Below are 16,803 nucleotides of genomic sequence, written 5' to 3'. Positions count from 1 at the left end.
GAAGCATTTCCAAATACCCAGGCCCACTACAACATGAGTGGCACAGGTGTACAATGAGATTATGGGGCACAGCAGAGCCACCAGAATGTGTCCTCACTAACCGGGGCCCAAAGTAGAGCAACTGGAGAACCAAGGGAAGTGTATCAAACTGATCCGAGACATGAGTGAGGGTTTGCAGATGGATGCCAGAAACAGAATGAAGAAACGGGATAAGAGGACAAGCATTGGGTTTAAAACCTGAAGAGATTAAACCATTGAGAAAGTAAAGTCAAGAGAAATGCTGCTAGCTGGGACGTGTAGTCAGAGTTCTTAGAACAACTTTGCAGTGACAGAACTTTTGTGACAGAGTTCCTAGAATATCTTGAGACTGTGGATACACAGAGAAACAGAGCATGCTTGAACTTGAGGTAAGACGTCCTAGACCGTCTTTACAGAGTGAATACAAGGAGTATGGTTGCCTAATGGAACGTGAGGCCAGAGTTCCCTGATCATGTTGAGACAGAATATAGACATAAACTGTGCATGCTGTAACTAGAGTGTATTTGAGGATGGAGTATTTGAAGAAACGCCTAAGATTTGTAACTCTGCTAGGGCTCGCGTTTGTAAGATCCTTCACTGTATCACCCCAAATGGTGTGAGACCAGATGGCAGAAGACGAGTTTTGACGAAGCTGTAGAACAGACGTCTCAGACTGTATGCGGTTGAATTGAAACACAATTCCAAGAAATAATTGTGGACACCGTGTTTACATTGTTACGTGACCGCAAGCACTAACCAATGCTCCTCAACTAAGCTTTCTTCGTGTGTTGAGTTGCATTCCTTAGCAGTATCAGGGAGAAAATCACTAGCTGGTTTTGTACTGCTTTTATGTCTCCTCCGCACCATTTGATTGCCTCCTAGCTACACTATTTTGTGATTGTTCTGTCTTCCCGGTAGCTGAAAGGTTTGTGAGGGTAGGAGGCAGGAGGCTAACCACTTACTAGTGCTGACAGATTGAGGAACTATTTTGGCTTGCTTAGCCCTCATGGATCAAGCTCCTGATACTCTGGTTGCTATTACTCAAGCAAGGGGTGCATTGCATACGATATGACAGCAGCACATACAGCAATTAATGACCAGGCCCCGAATGCCAGGATCAGGTGGTTAAAGTGGCACCTCTGAACCCCATTGCACCCATAGCTCCCAAAGCTAACCATGATGTTGCATGAGGCTGGTCAATTGTGATCATCCTGCCTTTCTCACTGGCTCCTGAGCATTTCTGTTGCGAAACCAAAACCTACAAAACTTTCCTGAACCTAATGCATGCTGCACCTTATTTGTAGACCTGCTGCTTTTCAGAATTCCGCTTCCAAGGCAGCGTTTTTCTTATGTTCCTTAGGTGAGGTAGTGGCATTATGTGCGAATTCATTCATTGAAAATAACAATCCCCCTTTTGGATGATTTTTGATGTGCTAACCACTGCCATGGATAGATTGTTTGATACCTGTTAATGGTCACTGGTCTCTGATCTGTAACTTGTGGAGTTACAACAGGGCAGTAAGGATTTGTTCCATAGTATCACTAGGTTTAAGCAGCTGGCTACCACTTCCTCCTGGCCTCAGGAAAAGTAAACCGTGGTCTTATATGAGGGACTAAAGGGATTACTTAAAGGACACCTTGTTCATCATTCGGCTTTTCTGGTCTTTTTTGATATTGTATTACAAGTAGACAAATTATCACCTTAAGATGTGGGGAATGTGGATCATCACAGTTTTGTTGCTGCCCTGCAGCTGGTTCTATAGATATCCTTAACCTACCTGTCCAATCGTCACCTCTATTCTCCCTCCGAAACCAGTGCTCCCTTAACTTATGATGAAAGGGAAAGCCGTTGATCACCTGAATAGTGCTTGTACTGTTAAAAAGCATGGCATTATATAAGGGAATGACCTAGGAAGCCTCCCAAACCGGCAGGAAACACTCTTGCTCGTTTTAAGTGGGACAGGGATGACAGTGAGAAAACGTTTTATTCCCAGTTGTTCGCCAGTACCCTGCAACAGTTTCCCCTGTACATTCGCATGGCCCAGATTTCCAACCTTGTAAACTGCTGCCTTATTAGATTCAGGGGTAAGAGGCAACTACATAGATAAACAATACACTTGTTCTGTCTCCATTATTTCCCTAAGAAAATCTAAACCGTAGGTCATACAGGCCTTGGATTGGACCAATCTGTCATTTCTGCACAGTGGTGAACGTTTTTTGACCTATAGATGACATGCCTCAATGGTGATCCAGAATCGATTGCCTTTCATCTAAATGACTTCATTGACACCCCATTGTTTGGGGTTATTTTGGAGACACCATGTTTAATCCTGCACAACCTCATCCATTGGGTGGCTTCAGTGAAAATGTGTTCTGAGAAACGTGTGGTATTACACTTATGAATCTAGACGGGCCATCCACTTTATCAAATCAGGGCTCTCCGTTGTCTTTATTGCCACACCAGATCGCCACAATCCTTCCCCAATCACTATCTTGCTATGCATCCCATAGAGATGTATTTAGAAAGACACAAGCCACCAGTCACTCACTTCGGGATTACAACTGGCCCAGTGATCTCATACTAGGGGCCGAGATTCTGTGTCAGCAAACGTTTTTGTTAAATGAAACTGAGGATTTATACCTGCAGTATATTTGCACTTGTGTGTTTGCAAAATGGCTCCATCCGACATTCCAGGTATCCACCAGACTCGCCATTTTGTTTTGGTCTTTAAGAAAGGAACTGATGAGTCCTGCTCCTGTATTACCTATAATGCCCTGAACAGCATTATGGTAAAAAACAGGTAACATTTGCCACTAATTTGTCTTATCCGAACAGGTGTGAGGGGCATGAATCTATAAAAATATCTAAACTTGTGCAGAACACATAATTGAGTGCATGATCGCACTGAAGAGGAGTGGAAGGCTGCATTCAGGATGAGGTATGTCTTCTTTTGAATATCGGATCATGCCGTCCAGGTTATATACCGTGCATGCTACTTTTCGCACACTTTATAACCAATGTCCTCTGGGGGTCTCTCAATCATTTTGTCATTGCATATCTGAATGATATATTGATATTCTCTGCTACGCTCTGCAAGCAGGAGAGACAAGTAACATGGCTGCTCATTGCGCTTGAGGGCGTCATAATTACACTGCAGTGAATCAGTATGAATCTCAGCAAGGTCCAAGCTGTTCTAGAGTGGCCAGTGCCAAACAATCCCCTATGCACTACACAATAATCGAAAAAGAACTGTCCGCTAAACAGGAATCTTTAACTGAGTGGAGATATCCTCTACTAGGGTTAAGGCATTAAATCTTACTTTTATACAGATCACAAGAACCTTTTTGTGCATGGGTTCTTGCCCATTGTCTCCCTCTCTCTCTCTGTCTTGAACCGGATCACCTCAAGTTCCATTAACAACTCACTCTCCTCTTCAACTACTCCTTCTGTCGCTCCCTCCCGTGCTTACCATCCCCACAGCCGCTGAGATTGGCAGTCTGGTCCCTCAAAAGTCCAATAGGGTCCTGGCAATCTGCCAATCGCCACTAGCTTCTGCCCCCTGCACTGCCCTCTGGGCCCACACCTCCCGTCTGGGTGGTCTATCTCAGTCCTGCACTTACCTGTGGGCGCATACCTCCCGCTTCGGCTCTGAGGTCTCCGCCCATGAATTTAGCTGTTGCCTTCCCGCAACAGGCACCTCTGGCACTTCCCTCCCCCCCACCCAGGGTTCCCCTTAGCACTTACACCCCCAGTCGCCCTTCTTTCTTTTCTGAAATTGCACGCTCTGAATGTCACAAGGCCTAGTAGGACCGCTGTGTATTTGCTTTCTTATTTATTCATTGTCACTTCCATTGTTTATTTTTCCCGTGGACCCTACCCTTTTGCCTTGTGGCGCTTCGAAACACTTTCTTGTAGAAGTGCCTTATAAATAACCAATAAATAAATACATTGTCCAAATGCTTAGCTAACCAGATGACATTGTTTTTTTGCTGTCTATAATTTTGTTTGCCTACAGACTTGGCAGCAATCATGTCATGCTGAGACACTGTCTTGTATTCGTAAGACGCACAAGCTCCTTCCTCATGAGTTACATTATGCAATCATCGAAAGGGAGTGTCTGGCCATAAACTGGACAGTAGAATCCTTATTGTGCTACTTGTTTGGTATGTCTTTTACCCTATATCCTGGCCATGCCCCTCTAACATGGTTAACACAATACAAGGATTCCAACCAATTAATTCTCAAATGGTTCCTAGCCTTTCAGTGCTTCACCTTTTTAATGGTACATCAATCATCATCTTCAGGGGCAATGCCAATATCCTGTCCCGGTGTCATTCCCTGCCTGAACATTGTGGCTCCTGAGGGAGATGCCACAAGGTGACCCATTTAGTCAGTGCTCCAGATTAAACTTTGAGAGTAAATGTGATTTTAAGAGAGTAAAAATGACTTTTCTCCTTTGCAAGAGTAAAATCTGTGACATCCAGCCGACGTGCGCAAAAACTGTATGGAAATAATTACTATGCAGCAGTTTTCTACATTGTGACAGAATACACCTTGCATTATTTCTCAAAGGTCTGGCCATTTGATCTCTCCTGTATATATTTAAATGTTGAAAACACAAAAACCTAGCCAATTGCATAGTAAAGCAAACATGAATTGTATTGTGTGTTCTGAGGTTCGATAGCAGTATTGTCTTTTGATGTTTAATGAAAGTCCTCATTTCCTGGAGCTATTACTACTTAATGGTATGCCAATGTTATGATACTACAGTGCAGAGGGGCAAGGACTCCATGCTAAAACTATATCTAATCTCAAGGTCAAATGTTTATTTATATAGTGCTTTTGGCAAGGTGCTGTACATAGTACACATTTATCACAATTATCACCAAACCTTGAAAGGATGAAAGGCTGAGTTGGCCTTGCCGGGATTCAAACCTGCAACCTACAGATCACACACAAATCGCAGCAACGAGTGTTCAACCGGCTGAGCTATTTTATTGGCTAACATCCTGCATAGGTCGGTTATCTGAGTATCAACTGAGGTATAATAATCACAGTGCCTAGATGTTGGACAAACCATGCATGAAGCACTACATAAAGTAAAATACCTATCTGGATTATCACATGGACAGGTTTTGCTGAGTTTCTATTTCAATTACAAATGTTACTTTCATTTGTTTGTTTTTGAACAGCACGTGCACTTCCTGGAGAGTCAGGTTTTGGGTGTTTTAATTGTATTCTTGAAGATTTGAGAGGCTAGAACACCTGTGATTGGTGTAATGACTATCACTCACCCTTAAACAAAGACTCTGCTGCCACTGACCATTTATAGTAATGTACCCCATTGACTGCAAGGTTGAATGCATGTAAACTAGACCGTGCATAATCATCATTTTACACAATGTTTTTATACTTAGAGTGTAAATTAAATTATAAGTGTAAATATGATCTGCCTCTGCATGATTATGCACACAGCACAGGGACTCTGACAAATAAAATTGTGCAATACTGGGTTGCTTTCACTGGAAAAAAAGCATAATTTATTAGAAAATATAAATTCTCAATTGTAACTTAGTTTTCCATCTTATTAATTTTACAATCCTAAAATGCTAGGAACATAAATATGAACAGTGCTTCTGTTTGCTCCATGAGCAGCAACACAGCAGAAGCTGAATGGAAATAAACCATTCCTTTTATCACAGTGTGCAGTTTTTTTTAAAGGCCTCAAAGAAATACATTCTGTTTCAGAGGCTTTTATTCACGGCTTGCAATTACATCCATGTAGATAAAAATCAAAAGAAGACTTCTGGTTTCTGTCAAGTAGCCTGACCTTTACTCTGCTCTCTGCTCTAAACTTGTGCATAAATGTACACAGGAAAATAATAAAGCTGTCGTATTTACAATATTTTCATGCGTAAAAAGGCCTGGTATGCACCTTATCTGGAGGCCTGCATGTAGTGACTAACTGGATGCTGGACAGGAGGAACATGGATCTGCTACCGGCAGGCCATCGCAGATTCCTTCTAGAGCGGAGCAGGCAGGGAGCTGCAGCCTGTTAACCACAAATTGAAAAGCTCCATATGCCCCAACTGGGAAGGAAGAACCCTGACTGTAGTGAGAACCAGTGCCCGGCCTTCCCAAAACAGATTCCTCAGGGACCACCCACCCACGAAACAGCAAATGAAGAAAAGAGCAGAAATGGGCAAACCCAGGTACCACTCAGAATTGCGGGACAATTGCAGTCTACCTCCCAATGGGTGATGCCTAATGACAGCATAGTGAAGACTCCAGGCAGTGGATCAGTTGCTGAAGGAGCATCCTTTCCTGCAACCTCAATACTGATGGCTCCGGTACATGAGCAAGTCAAGACACAGCTATTAGAAGCTCAGTCAGCCTATATGATAAAGGCAGACAAAAAACACTTTTAGATTATCTTGGCCTTGGCAGTGAGGGATTCTGTGTGGCTGCCACCACTCCAGATTGTTAGAAATGACTACCTCATTTAATAGGTCTATATTGAATCTGCAAGATGATCAATTCAGTCGCTTGTTGGCTGCAGATTTCTTCTTACTGGTGTATTCAGCGAATTTGTCAACTATTTCTGCTAAATCTGTACCACCCTCGAACCAGAGTGCTGACCAGGCCACTACAATTCTGATGGACTCTCACCTGGACTATGAGATTGCAGAAATGAATGATTAAAGTTTTGCGGTCCAGAAGACCGATCATGTGGATCAGCCTGTCTTGCATCTCGGCCGGTGCACTGCTTTCACAACTGCAAGATCCCTCCCTGTATCACCCCATAAGTGGTGAGACCAGTTGGTGGAAGATGAGCAAACTGGAAGCTGCAATATGGTTATCTAAGACAGCACTTTCGATGACTGAAACTAAACGTTCCATAATTCCTACCACTGCATTTAATTTGTTGCATGGCTGCAACGTAATCGGGAAGTGTCTGGCTCTAAAAAAAGCTCCTCAACTAAGCTTGTTTTGCAGATTGTCGCATAGCTTCTGCATCCTGTAGATCTTTGACACATTAAACCTTTGTTTCAAGTATCCGTGCCTCCATTCTCCCTCATTATGGCTCCTTCATTTTTCGTTCCCTCCTTTTCTCCTTGCTTTGGATTTAGAACAGAATTTTTGATTCCATTGGATTTTGTGTTTTGGATTATGGTGATTTGGTGACTTTCAACTTGCGTCTTTGTGTTTACTCCGACCGTGAAATCTGAACCAAGCTTGGAACTCTATTCCTCTGGAGAGGACATTTCGTTTACCCTTTCCTGGAACACAGTAGTCCCTTCTGGGAAGCCGGACTTTCAAGATTTGCTGCTATCCTGTTGCCCAGTTTGCTTCTTATTTTAGGATTATTAGGTCACCATCCTTGATGGCAGCAATCACCTGTTCTAGAAAGGATGGGTGTTCTTCCCATGACAAGCTAAAAACTATTCTCTCATCAATGCTTGTGGCGGCATGGGATTTCAGCAATGTGCCCATAAGTCTCTGAAATGTTGGTGCTTCTGGGTTGGCAAGCTCAGATTGTAGTTGCGGGAGCCCGCCTGCTGCAGCTCCCTTTTCCTCATGTCATCTCTGGCATCAGAATGGTTGTTCTACAAATTGTCTCGTAACAGCTTGCCAAAAAACAGAGGGTAAACTTTGTACTTTGATCAAGGCTCCAATTTAATGAATACCATGGAAACGGAAGACATGACGGTATGCTAAAGCAGCTGTTTACTTAACAGTTGGTAACCCTACAACATGATGTGAAATGACTCATCTTGGTGAAATATATATATATTTTTTTTAATGAAGACATATGGCTTATTACACATTTTTATCAAGCCTCCCGAAAAAAAAACATAAAACCTTCAAAGAGCATTCATCCAAATTTATATCTGTTACATAATCATCAACAGGCATAAGAGAAAAGAAAATCTATACAACAAATCTGTATAAAAGATCAACCGTGTTGACTCCCCCAAATAAGATTCCATTACTTATTAATGCAGCCTAACCTATCGGTTTGAACTACCAATCTAATCTAGAAGAATACTGCCTCTAAAAATGTCATCAATGCAATAGTGATAGAGAAATGTTCCCCTGATGATAATAATAATCCCCACCAACCTCAGCACTATATGACTGTCATGGAAGGCATGGCATCAATTGTAAGACAGAAACAAGTGACTGCAGTTCAAGGTATTGAACTACAAAAAGGGTATGATAAACACCTATCTAAATCTAAATCTACAGATGGGAGCAAGCTGCGACCATCAAATTAGAACGCAGTCCTAGTGGTGTCTTATCAAAGTAAAAGGACCTATACTAAAAAATAAATACTGCCAATCCTTGCATCTAAATATAAATAGTGTGGGGAATAATGTTATGAAAAAGAAAAGTGTTCAAAATGATATGTCATGTTTTCAGGCCGTTGGCCTCCCCTACCCACGTTTCAGCACAGGATGAGGCGGTTCACTCGAGCGCAGACCAGTCTCTGGCTTCTTTAGCACAAAGTTACAGTTCACTCATCAGCATCAGGGCCTTCGGAGTGCAAGTCTCCTTGCTTCTCAAAGTCTCTTCACTCAAAGGGCCTGATGCAACAAAATAAACAGCAAGTAATTTTTCCCCTTCACAAGTATTCACGGTTCATCCCGGATCCCCCTCTGCCAGGCTCAGATCTTTTCAACACAATTAGTCTCCCTTAGCCGGGCTCGGACCAATGTCAATTTTACATCAAGTATCAAAGACTTTTGAATGTGCATAGGGTTTGGCTTGACCTGTTGCAGGACCACTTCGATTTAACAATTCTCTTTTTTTTAACGTTTGCATCCTTTCGGTTGGATACCTAACGGAGATCTTCGAATGAGCACCCACATGATGCCGGACCACTCGGTCTACGGTATTGTATCTTAGCTTCAAAGTTCATCCACTCATCTGCTGTCTTAATAATCTTCTGTATACAATGTTGCTGTTTGCAACCCTGGTTTCCACACAGACTGGTCTGGTATCAGTCTCCCCAACTCACCGGCTGCACTGACTTCACTGGTGCTGCTTTGTTGCAGGAGCCAAAGCTAGTACCACGGTGGCAAATGCTTCTCCCTGCCTGACTATCATCACAGGAGAGCCCCACGTACCTCCAACACATAATGCAGGATTCATCAGCTTTAATTCCAGGTCTTACGTTTCCTATTCTCGAAGGCTCATGAAAGAAGCAGTCTTTCGGTGAAAAGTTCAAGGGTACTTCCTTGCTTTCAGTCCTCTTCGGTCTTGCCATCTTCCGCCTTGTAGTAAACTGCCATCTTGGAACTGCTGCTTCCTCATGTGCTTTGCCTTGCTCTGAGTGTGCTTTCGTGCTCCACCTTTTATCTGTGTCAGAAAGTGTGATGGAAGTCAGGTGTGTGTAATAATCAATAATTGCATGACCCTGTCTGACCATTGTATTGGGACAGGTCAGGTATATGGCTTGAGTATTAGTACGTTTTTGCTCACAGTGAGTTGTCCGTGGGGAAGTGTTCTTGTCAGAAAAGGGGGTGGGGGTTGAATCCCTAAGTTTCCTACCTGGTAGGATGGGGTAAAGGTGTTACAGAGAAGGGGATACTGCATCTCACCATACAGTGTCCCACTTCCACTACCCGAAGACACCTCATCCAGGTGATCCTCCCGCACTGGTCCACCCCCAGGAACTCGATCCAAAAGTGATGGCTATGTCCCGGCTACCTGGATGACAGATCCCTGGGGACTAGCGGGTGAGACACCTTCAGGTTTCTCACAGTAAGAACTTCCAATATTTTTAGTTCTTGGCCCCATCAATTTTGTACAAAACAGTGTAGTATGATTTGTCATTTCTAAGTCGCCCTCCTTTTTGCAAAGCCTACATCGCGGATCAATACCCCATTGCCTATATGATAGTTAAATGTGCTTCGTAGGAAATGATTCCGATGAAATCTGATGAATCTATATCTGAAAACTGGACAGGGGTATCTAAATATTACAGAAGACAGTTATACGCTCCATTTTGATTTTTTTAACTACCCTGTAGTCGATGCTTGTTTCTAGCCTCAATCGTCTAAATCCAATCCTGTTGCCATAGTTTACCCTTAACATTTAAGAATATCTGGCTTGACTCCCAATTGAACTAAGATAAATGGACATCTCACATTCCATTGATCAATCATACTTGTTTTTCCCCTTGCGGTTTCTTCACTTAGCATCTGACACAGAATTATTTTCCAAAAGGTTGCCTCTAATACAGTCCACGTTTACCAAGAAGTACATAGAAACGCTTCCGTCACATATGTAAGAATTGCAGCGACTTTAAATTTGTAAAAAGTCAGTAAGAAGAATTGAAAATTTACCATATTTCCTATTGGGCAGTCAAATTCTTAACTTTTAGCTTCAAATCCATTTTGCGTGGTGTAAGGAAGGCATGACGGACACAAATGCTCACAGTTCAAGGGTGTTTATTAAACTGTAAAATGGATAAACACCTAATCTAAACCTAAATCTAAGATGGGAGCAAGCTACAACCATTAAATAATAATACAGTCCTAGTAGAGTCTTGTCAAATAAAAAGGGCCAATACTAAACAGAACCTATTGCCAATCCTTAACACTATGCTACAAAATAGTGTGGGATAATGTTCACAACAAAAGAGTGTTCACAAAATGATGTCATGATGTTATGGCTGGGGTCTCCCTTCCCCATGTTTTAAGTATGGGAAAAGCGGGACTCTTGAGCACAGCACACTCCTGGGCTTCTCTGGCATGAACTTAGTTCTTTTTCTCTATATCAAGGCCTTTGTACCCAATTCTCTTTTCATACAAAGTCTCTTGCTTCAGAGAGTCTGACAGGCCAAAACAACAAAACAAAAGTTCCTTCTGTAAATCATCACACCACGCGATCTCTTCACCCTAGGATCCCCTCAGCAGGCTCCGATCCTTCTTTCAGCATCAGCTTCCCAAAGCACTTGCCAATATAAACAGAGACTTCCGAAGGGCAATCTCGTCTCGCTGGGTCACTCTGTTTGCCTATGGCAAGTGCAGGCTTTACAAAAAACACAGTTCACATGGGGTCCCACTCATCCAGGCGCAAACGCCTGTTTCACAATTCCCTCAGTCAGGTTCACAATTTCATCATCCAATCTTCAGCAATGGGTCAAGGACTTTCGATTTTACATGGGGTTTGGCTTGACCCTTGTATGACCACCTTGAGACCTCACGCTGCCTTCCCTATGGCCTCTTGGTACTTGTTGTTTTCAATAATGTATTATTATCACATTCTCTTTATTCAGGAGACGGGTAACAGATAGAGACCTTAGAATGAGCACCCACGTGGCACCGAATCACTCTCTCTGAGACCAAGTTCGTTCACAACAAAGACCTCTGTCTCTTTATCCTCTTAATGTTTCCACTGCAACCTTGAGCCTAACACAGTCCAGTCCCCTATCAGGTTCTTCCGACTCACCGGCTGTGCTGAACTCGTTGGAGTCAAGGACAGTACCACGATGGCAACCGTGTCTCCCCATCTTGGCTATCAGGGCAGGAGGGTTCCATGTACCGCTGACATCCGTCACACTATTCGCCTGCTGCGACTCCCTGTCTCGTGTTTACTTTGTCTGAGGCTTCGCGAGCCTGAGTTGAAAAGGGCAAGGGTAACTCACTCTTTGATGTCCTTTCAGGTCTCGCCGCCTTTCTCCTCAGTTTGAACTGCTGTCCTGAAACAGCTGCTTCTGTGTGCGTTCGGCCTTGCTCAGAGTGTGCTCTTGTGCTCCGCCTTTTATCCCTATGGGGAAGGGAAAGGGCAGTCGGCAAATGTCTGACTTTGCCTGACCCTCGCGTTGGGACGGCTCTGGTCATAGTCTGTTGTCGCTCACAGTGTGAGAAAGTGTTTGTGTTGGAAAGGAGAGGGGGGTAGGGTTTCTACATATCCGACAGGATGGGGAAAAGGTGTCTAAAGGAAGGGGATACCACGTCTCACCCTTCAGTGTCCCACTTCCACGCCTCAAAGACCCCTCATCCAGGTGATCCTCCCTCATTGGTCCACCCCCAGGAACTTTATCCAATAGCGATGGCCGTGTCCTGGCCACTTGGATGACAGATCCCCGGGGACTAGCGAGTGAGACACCTTCAGGTTTCTCACAGTGGGAGATCGTTTATACTGGCGTTCATACATGAACCTAGATAGGAAATTGAAGTTACCTGATTGACTCTATCTATTCCCAAATATCAGTTAAATGATTGTTTCCATTGCTCCCTCATGCATCGAAACATGTTAGTTTTAGTAATATTTATTTCTAATCCATTTTTAGAAATGTAATCCTGAAGACCCGCCAACCTCGGTTCGAGTCCAATCAGGGACTAAATAATCAGCGTACTGGATCCAGACTAGATCCTGCTCACCTTTCTTAGGAGGAAAGGCACTGATTGTTTCCATGGTTTTACCCAGGTCAGAAAGAAATAAGTTAAAAAGAGAGGGGGCCAGAGGGCAGCCTTTTGTCAGTCCTCTTTAAGTAATGATTTCTTTAGTTAATAGGCCCTCCACATTGAGTCTAATTTGGACCTTCATAGACGTGTATAAGGCCTTATTTGCACAACATATCAACAGGATAGTTCCAGGCCTCAAGTTTAGACCATAGGATCTGCCTGTTGATGCTGTCAAATCACTTTTTCAAATCAATAAAAGCCAAATAAATGTTAGCCTTGCTTTTAAAAGCTTTCCATTTTAAGATATTCAAGTAGAAAACATGTAGGTTAGTTCCCACAGCTTTTACAAAACCTGTCTGGCGGGAGTCGATTCTATTTGTGTCCTTAGCCCATGAATATTTAAGAATTAGGGCTGCAAATAATTTTCCCAAGACATCCAAGATGGTAATAGGGCGATAGTTGGGAGGATCTGCCCTGTTGCCTCTCTTAAAGATCAGCACCAAAATGGCTGATCTCCAATTATCAGGGATCACTCCTGCCTGCATCACTTGACCAAAAAGCTTAGTAATAGATGGGATCCAAACTTCTGGATTACTTTTGATCATATCATTTGTAAGCCCATCAGGCCACGGGGCTCTCAAATAGTTAGCCTTTTTAATCATTAATTCTTTGTCAGAGGCATCAAATGGAAGAGCCCAGGAGGACAACTTTATTTCAGTTGCAGTCAGGTTAATCTGATCTACTGGGCTAAATAATTTCTCATAAAATGTTATCGTCTTTCTTGTCAATTGCGTTTGTCAAGAGAGCAGACTGCTGAAAAGACTGATTATTGAGCAATTGCCAAGTACGTCGTGAAGCTTTAGTTGTTATCGCCTTCAGCATCACTTCAGGGTCCTTCTGTGATATCTGGGCTTTATAAAGGCCTAACCAATTTTTATATTTTTGTTTCCTTTTCCTTTGCAGTTCAATTTTATGACCACCGAGCATCTGGTTGATGGGCCAAAGATCTTTGCGCAACAGTTTTTTTCTAATGCTACCTTTCCATCATAAGTATGTTTAGGCGAAAATGTCGGTTTGTTTCCTCCCGTTTACCTTTCGGTAAAATCCAATAAAAGGGGTGCATAATTAATATCTGGGTGTTGGGTCTTCAGTTCATTGTTATATTTGGACAATTGAACCGCTACCTCGTAAGGTTTTATACGAAGGCAGATCCTGCCTTGCAGGATTTTCGGCTTAGTTTCCAGCTCTTGTTTCATTGTTTCATTTCCCCCGTCCAAATCATCTTCAATAATGCGTGATCACTATTCTCCATATGCATTATTTCTAAAGATTTTATATTATTTATCTTGGGTCCAGATACAAAGTAATAATCCAAAACACTGGAGTGAGTCCCGTTAGACCAAGTAGGTGTATTCAAGATATCCCTGAGTTTGCCCATTCAGCATATGTAGGTCTTTTATCTGCATTTCATTAAACCAGATTTTTTCTCTCATTCATAATCACAGCGTTTCCATCTATACATGGAATGTTTAAGTCTCCACATATGATAATGTGTAAATTGTTAACTTGTATGATAAAACTGTCTGATATCCATCCCCAAATCGATCCAAATCTCAGACATTACAGCAATGGGATTCCAATATGAATTTTAAATTAGAATTTGTCTCGTTCCATTAGAGACAACTTGTTCAATTTCCAATAGAAATAATTGAATATAAAGGTATTTGGGGGAAGGGGGGCAACTGTAGAGCGATGCAGACGTGAGCTCCCGACGCACCTGCAACCGCCCGAATAATCCTGCTATATCCTGCTGCCTATGGAGACCCCAATACTAAAAACACATCAATCGGCAGAAAAAGCTGCAGAGCGTCACCGAGTTTCAACTTCCACAAACAAATCCCCTGCGGTTCTGTCGGTCCCGTACCAGGCTTTGCAAAGACGCGGCCACTCATACCCAAAATGGCCGCACACTGGCGGAGATAGCCCGGACTCAAGCAAGCGACTGAGGGACACTGCCGCAGAGACAGCGTCGCAGCCCAGGTCGGGAGAAACAACAGCAAGAACACACGCTGTGGACAGAAGCCTGCCTCCGACCCGTGGCCTGTGCAGCGGAGAAGTAAGAACACCACCTGCGCCTACACGGCGGGCTACAAACCGGGCTCCACACTGTCCTAGTCAAGCTGGAGCACCGGACCGCCAAGATCTTGGGGCAAGCTGCATGGTGCGCGCCCTGTGACGGCGCCCCGTTGGGGGCACCAACAAGCACCGAAGACCCACTCCACACCTCCCACATCAGGAAGACGTGGACACAGGGTGGGTGGAGGCACTCCCACCAGCAGAGCGCCGAGCCGCACTTGGCCTGGAGGTGGCAGCCCTGGCACCCGGCCCCTCTAATAAGCAAACTCCCCCGACGCCACATACCTGCATCCCCCACTGGAACCACCATACCTCGCCCTCCACGGTTCCTGGGAGGAGAGGGGCGCGAACTACAGTTGCAGCAACCACACCGTCACAACCAGCAATACAGATGGTGAGTGAACAAACATTGCTATACCTTCGCCCAGCTTTACAAACAAAGGCACCAAAGGCCTGGGCTATCCTGTGACACAATACAAGGTGACAGCAACACACTCAACCATCAACTCCCGCGATGCTAACACCATGGATTAACAAAACTCCTCCTGGGCAAACAACCCCAAGCACCATCTTGCTCTGACAACCGCACCGAGACCTGCACACCCTGAAGGCACCCGGACATTACCTGGCGCAAACCGGCGCCAACATACATATCTGATCCGTACAGGCAGGATTGTCCTACATTCATGGATGGGTAAACCCAACTGAATCCTACAACTCTTGGGCGAGTTTCTGCCGACACCTGTCACGCCTATATCCTGCCTCTACCCCACACTCTGGCAATCTGCACCATCCGTAATATGGCACAGTGGCATAGATGAGACAGCTCCCTTCCTTATGTGACACTGCCGTGCCCAATAATCTACCAACGCATCCAACCTCCGAGGCTGGACACCCCCTGCCAAACCACGAACCGGACCCTACCAAGGGACAAAGATAAGTTGAGCGCAAACCCACCGCTCTATATATCAAACATTGCAGGGACCCCCAGTATAAACAGAGTGCCTGTTGGACACGTTCACCGCATCGGACACCCCCTTCCTGTTTAAGGAGGAAATTGAAGGCTGGAACCTGCAGACGACAACTGAATAATCCGGCTCACAGCGTAACCTGCAAACATCCACCAGTCGACTGAATAAACCCCAGGGAAGTGAAACAGACCGTGAAGTCACAACCTGTAAGGCTCAGAAACATCCCAACACATAAGCCCCGTGGTCTTGTCACCCCTGGCATTCAGCAGACCTCGACAAACCACAAAACACGTGCCAACTGGACCCCGCCACGCCTTGACATCCACCACGAAGGCCACTTACCCCACGCATAGACACTACACCTGCTGGAGTGGCAACTGCAGAACGAACCTATAATGGGCAAAGACAAAATCAAAAAAGCATCTACCCAATGCAGGATTGACCAATACACCACAACAACACCGTCAACTTCTTCCTTGGACCAGGACCAACCACACGAAATGGCAGAAACCGGGAATACTCTATCCCTCAAAGATGTTATGGGTGCAATTGCTGACTCACGAGCTTCCATGGAACAGAAAATGGACGGCATCAGTATGGACGTCTCTCTCCTTCGGCATGACTTGCAGAAACTCACCTCACGCACGGGAGAGGCACAGCAACACATCTCGGGAACAGAAGATGGGCTACGCAACATGGAACAGTGCATGACCCGTGTCATGACACGCCTTAAAACACTAGAAGAAAGAGTCGACGAGGGAGATGCAAGATCGCGGCCCAACAGTGTTCGCATCCTGGGCTTACCTGAAAAAACAGAGGGACCTTGCATGGAGCTGTTTCTGGATCAATGGTTGGCAGACCTATTCGAACCTAAATCATTCTCCAAATTCTTCTCCATTGAATGCGCCCATCGGATGCCTACCGGGCCCCCCATTCAAGGTGCGCCACCATGCACAGTAATTGCAAAATTGCTAAATTACAGAGCATGCGATGCATTGCTCCAAATGGCCCGGACCAAGGGAATGATCACACACAATGGATCCCGGATCACCTTCTTCCCGGACTACACCAGAGAGGTCCAGAAAGCCAGACAATCCTTTGACCAACTCAAGAAACACCTTCAAACCCTGAAAGTGAAATACTGTCTTCTCTTCCCAGCGCAACCTAAAATATATCACCAAAGCACGACAGTGCACTTCACAGATCCCAAAGATGCCTGGAAGGGGGCGGAACAACACATTGAGGGTGACTGGAGTGC

The 16,803-nt window shown here is 44.4% G+C and overlaps 1 protein-coding gene across 10 annotated transcripts in view; it reads left to right on the top strand.

The window, feature by feature from the left end:
• Positions 1 to 16,803, top strand: part of WIZ (WIZ zinc finger) — a 1,545,343-nt gene that overhangs the window by 916,226 nt on the left and 612,314 nt on the right. Inside the window, exon 1 of one of the 10 annotated variants that reach the window (XM_069603915.1) lies at positions 2,938 to 2,957. The exons of the other annotated variants lie outside the window; for them this stretch is intronic. Coding sequence (XP_069460016.1) covers positions 2,953 to 2,957 — 5 coding nt within the window. The 5' untranslated portion in view covers positions 2,938 to 2,952. Of the gene's footprint in view, positions 1 to 2,937; positions 2,958 to 16,803 lie in introns of those variants that run through there. 10 annotated transcript variants of the gene reach the window in all.

The sequence above is a fragment of the Ambystoma mexicanum genome, chromosome 3q (genome assembly GCF_040938575.1).
Source record: "Ambystoma mexicanum isolate Mex_15411 chromosome 3q, UKY_AmexF1_1, whole genome shotgun sequence".
Lineage (NCBI taxonomy): Eukaryota > Metazoa > Chordata > Amphibia > Caudata > Ambystomatidae > Ambystoma > Ambystoma mexicanum.
The sequence above is the reverse complement of the archived record's forward strand: the minus strand, read 5'-3'. Positions and strand labels throughout refer to the sequence as shown.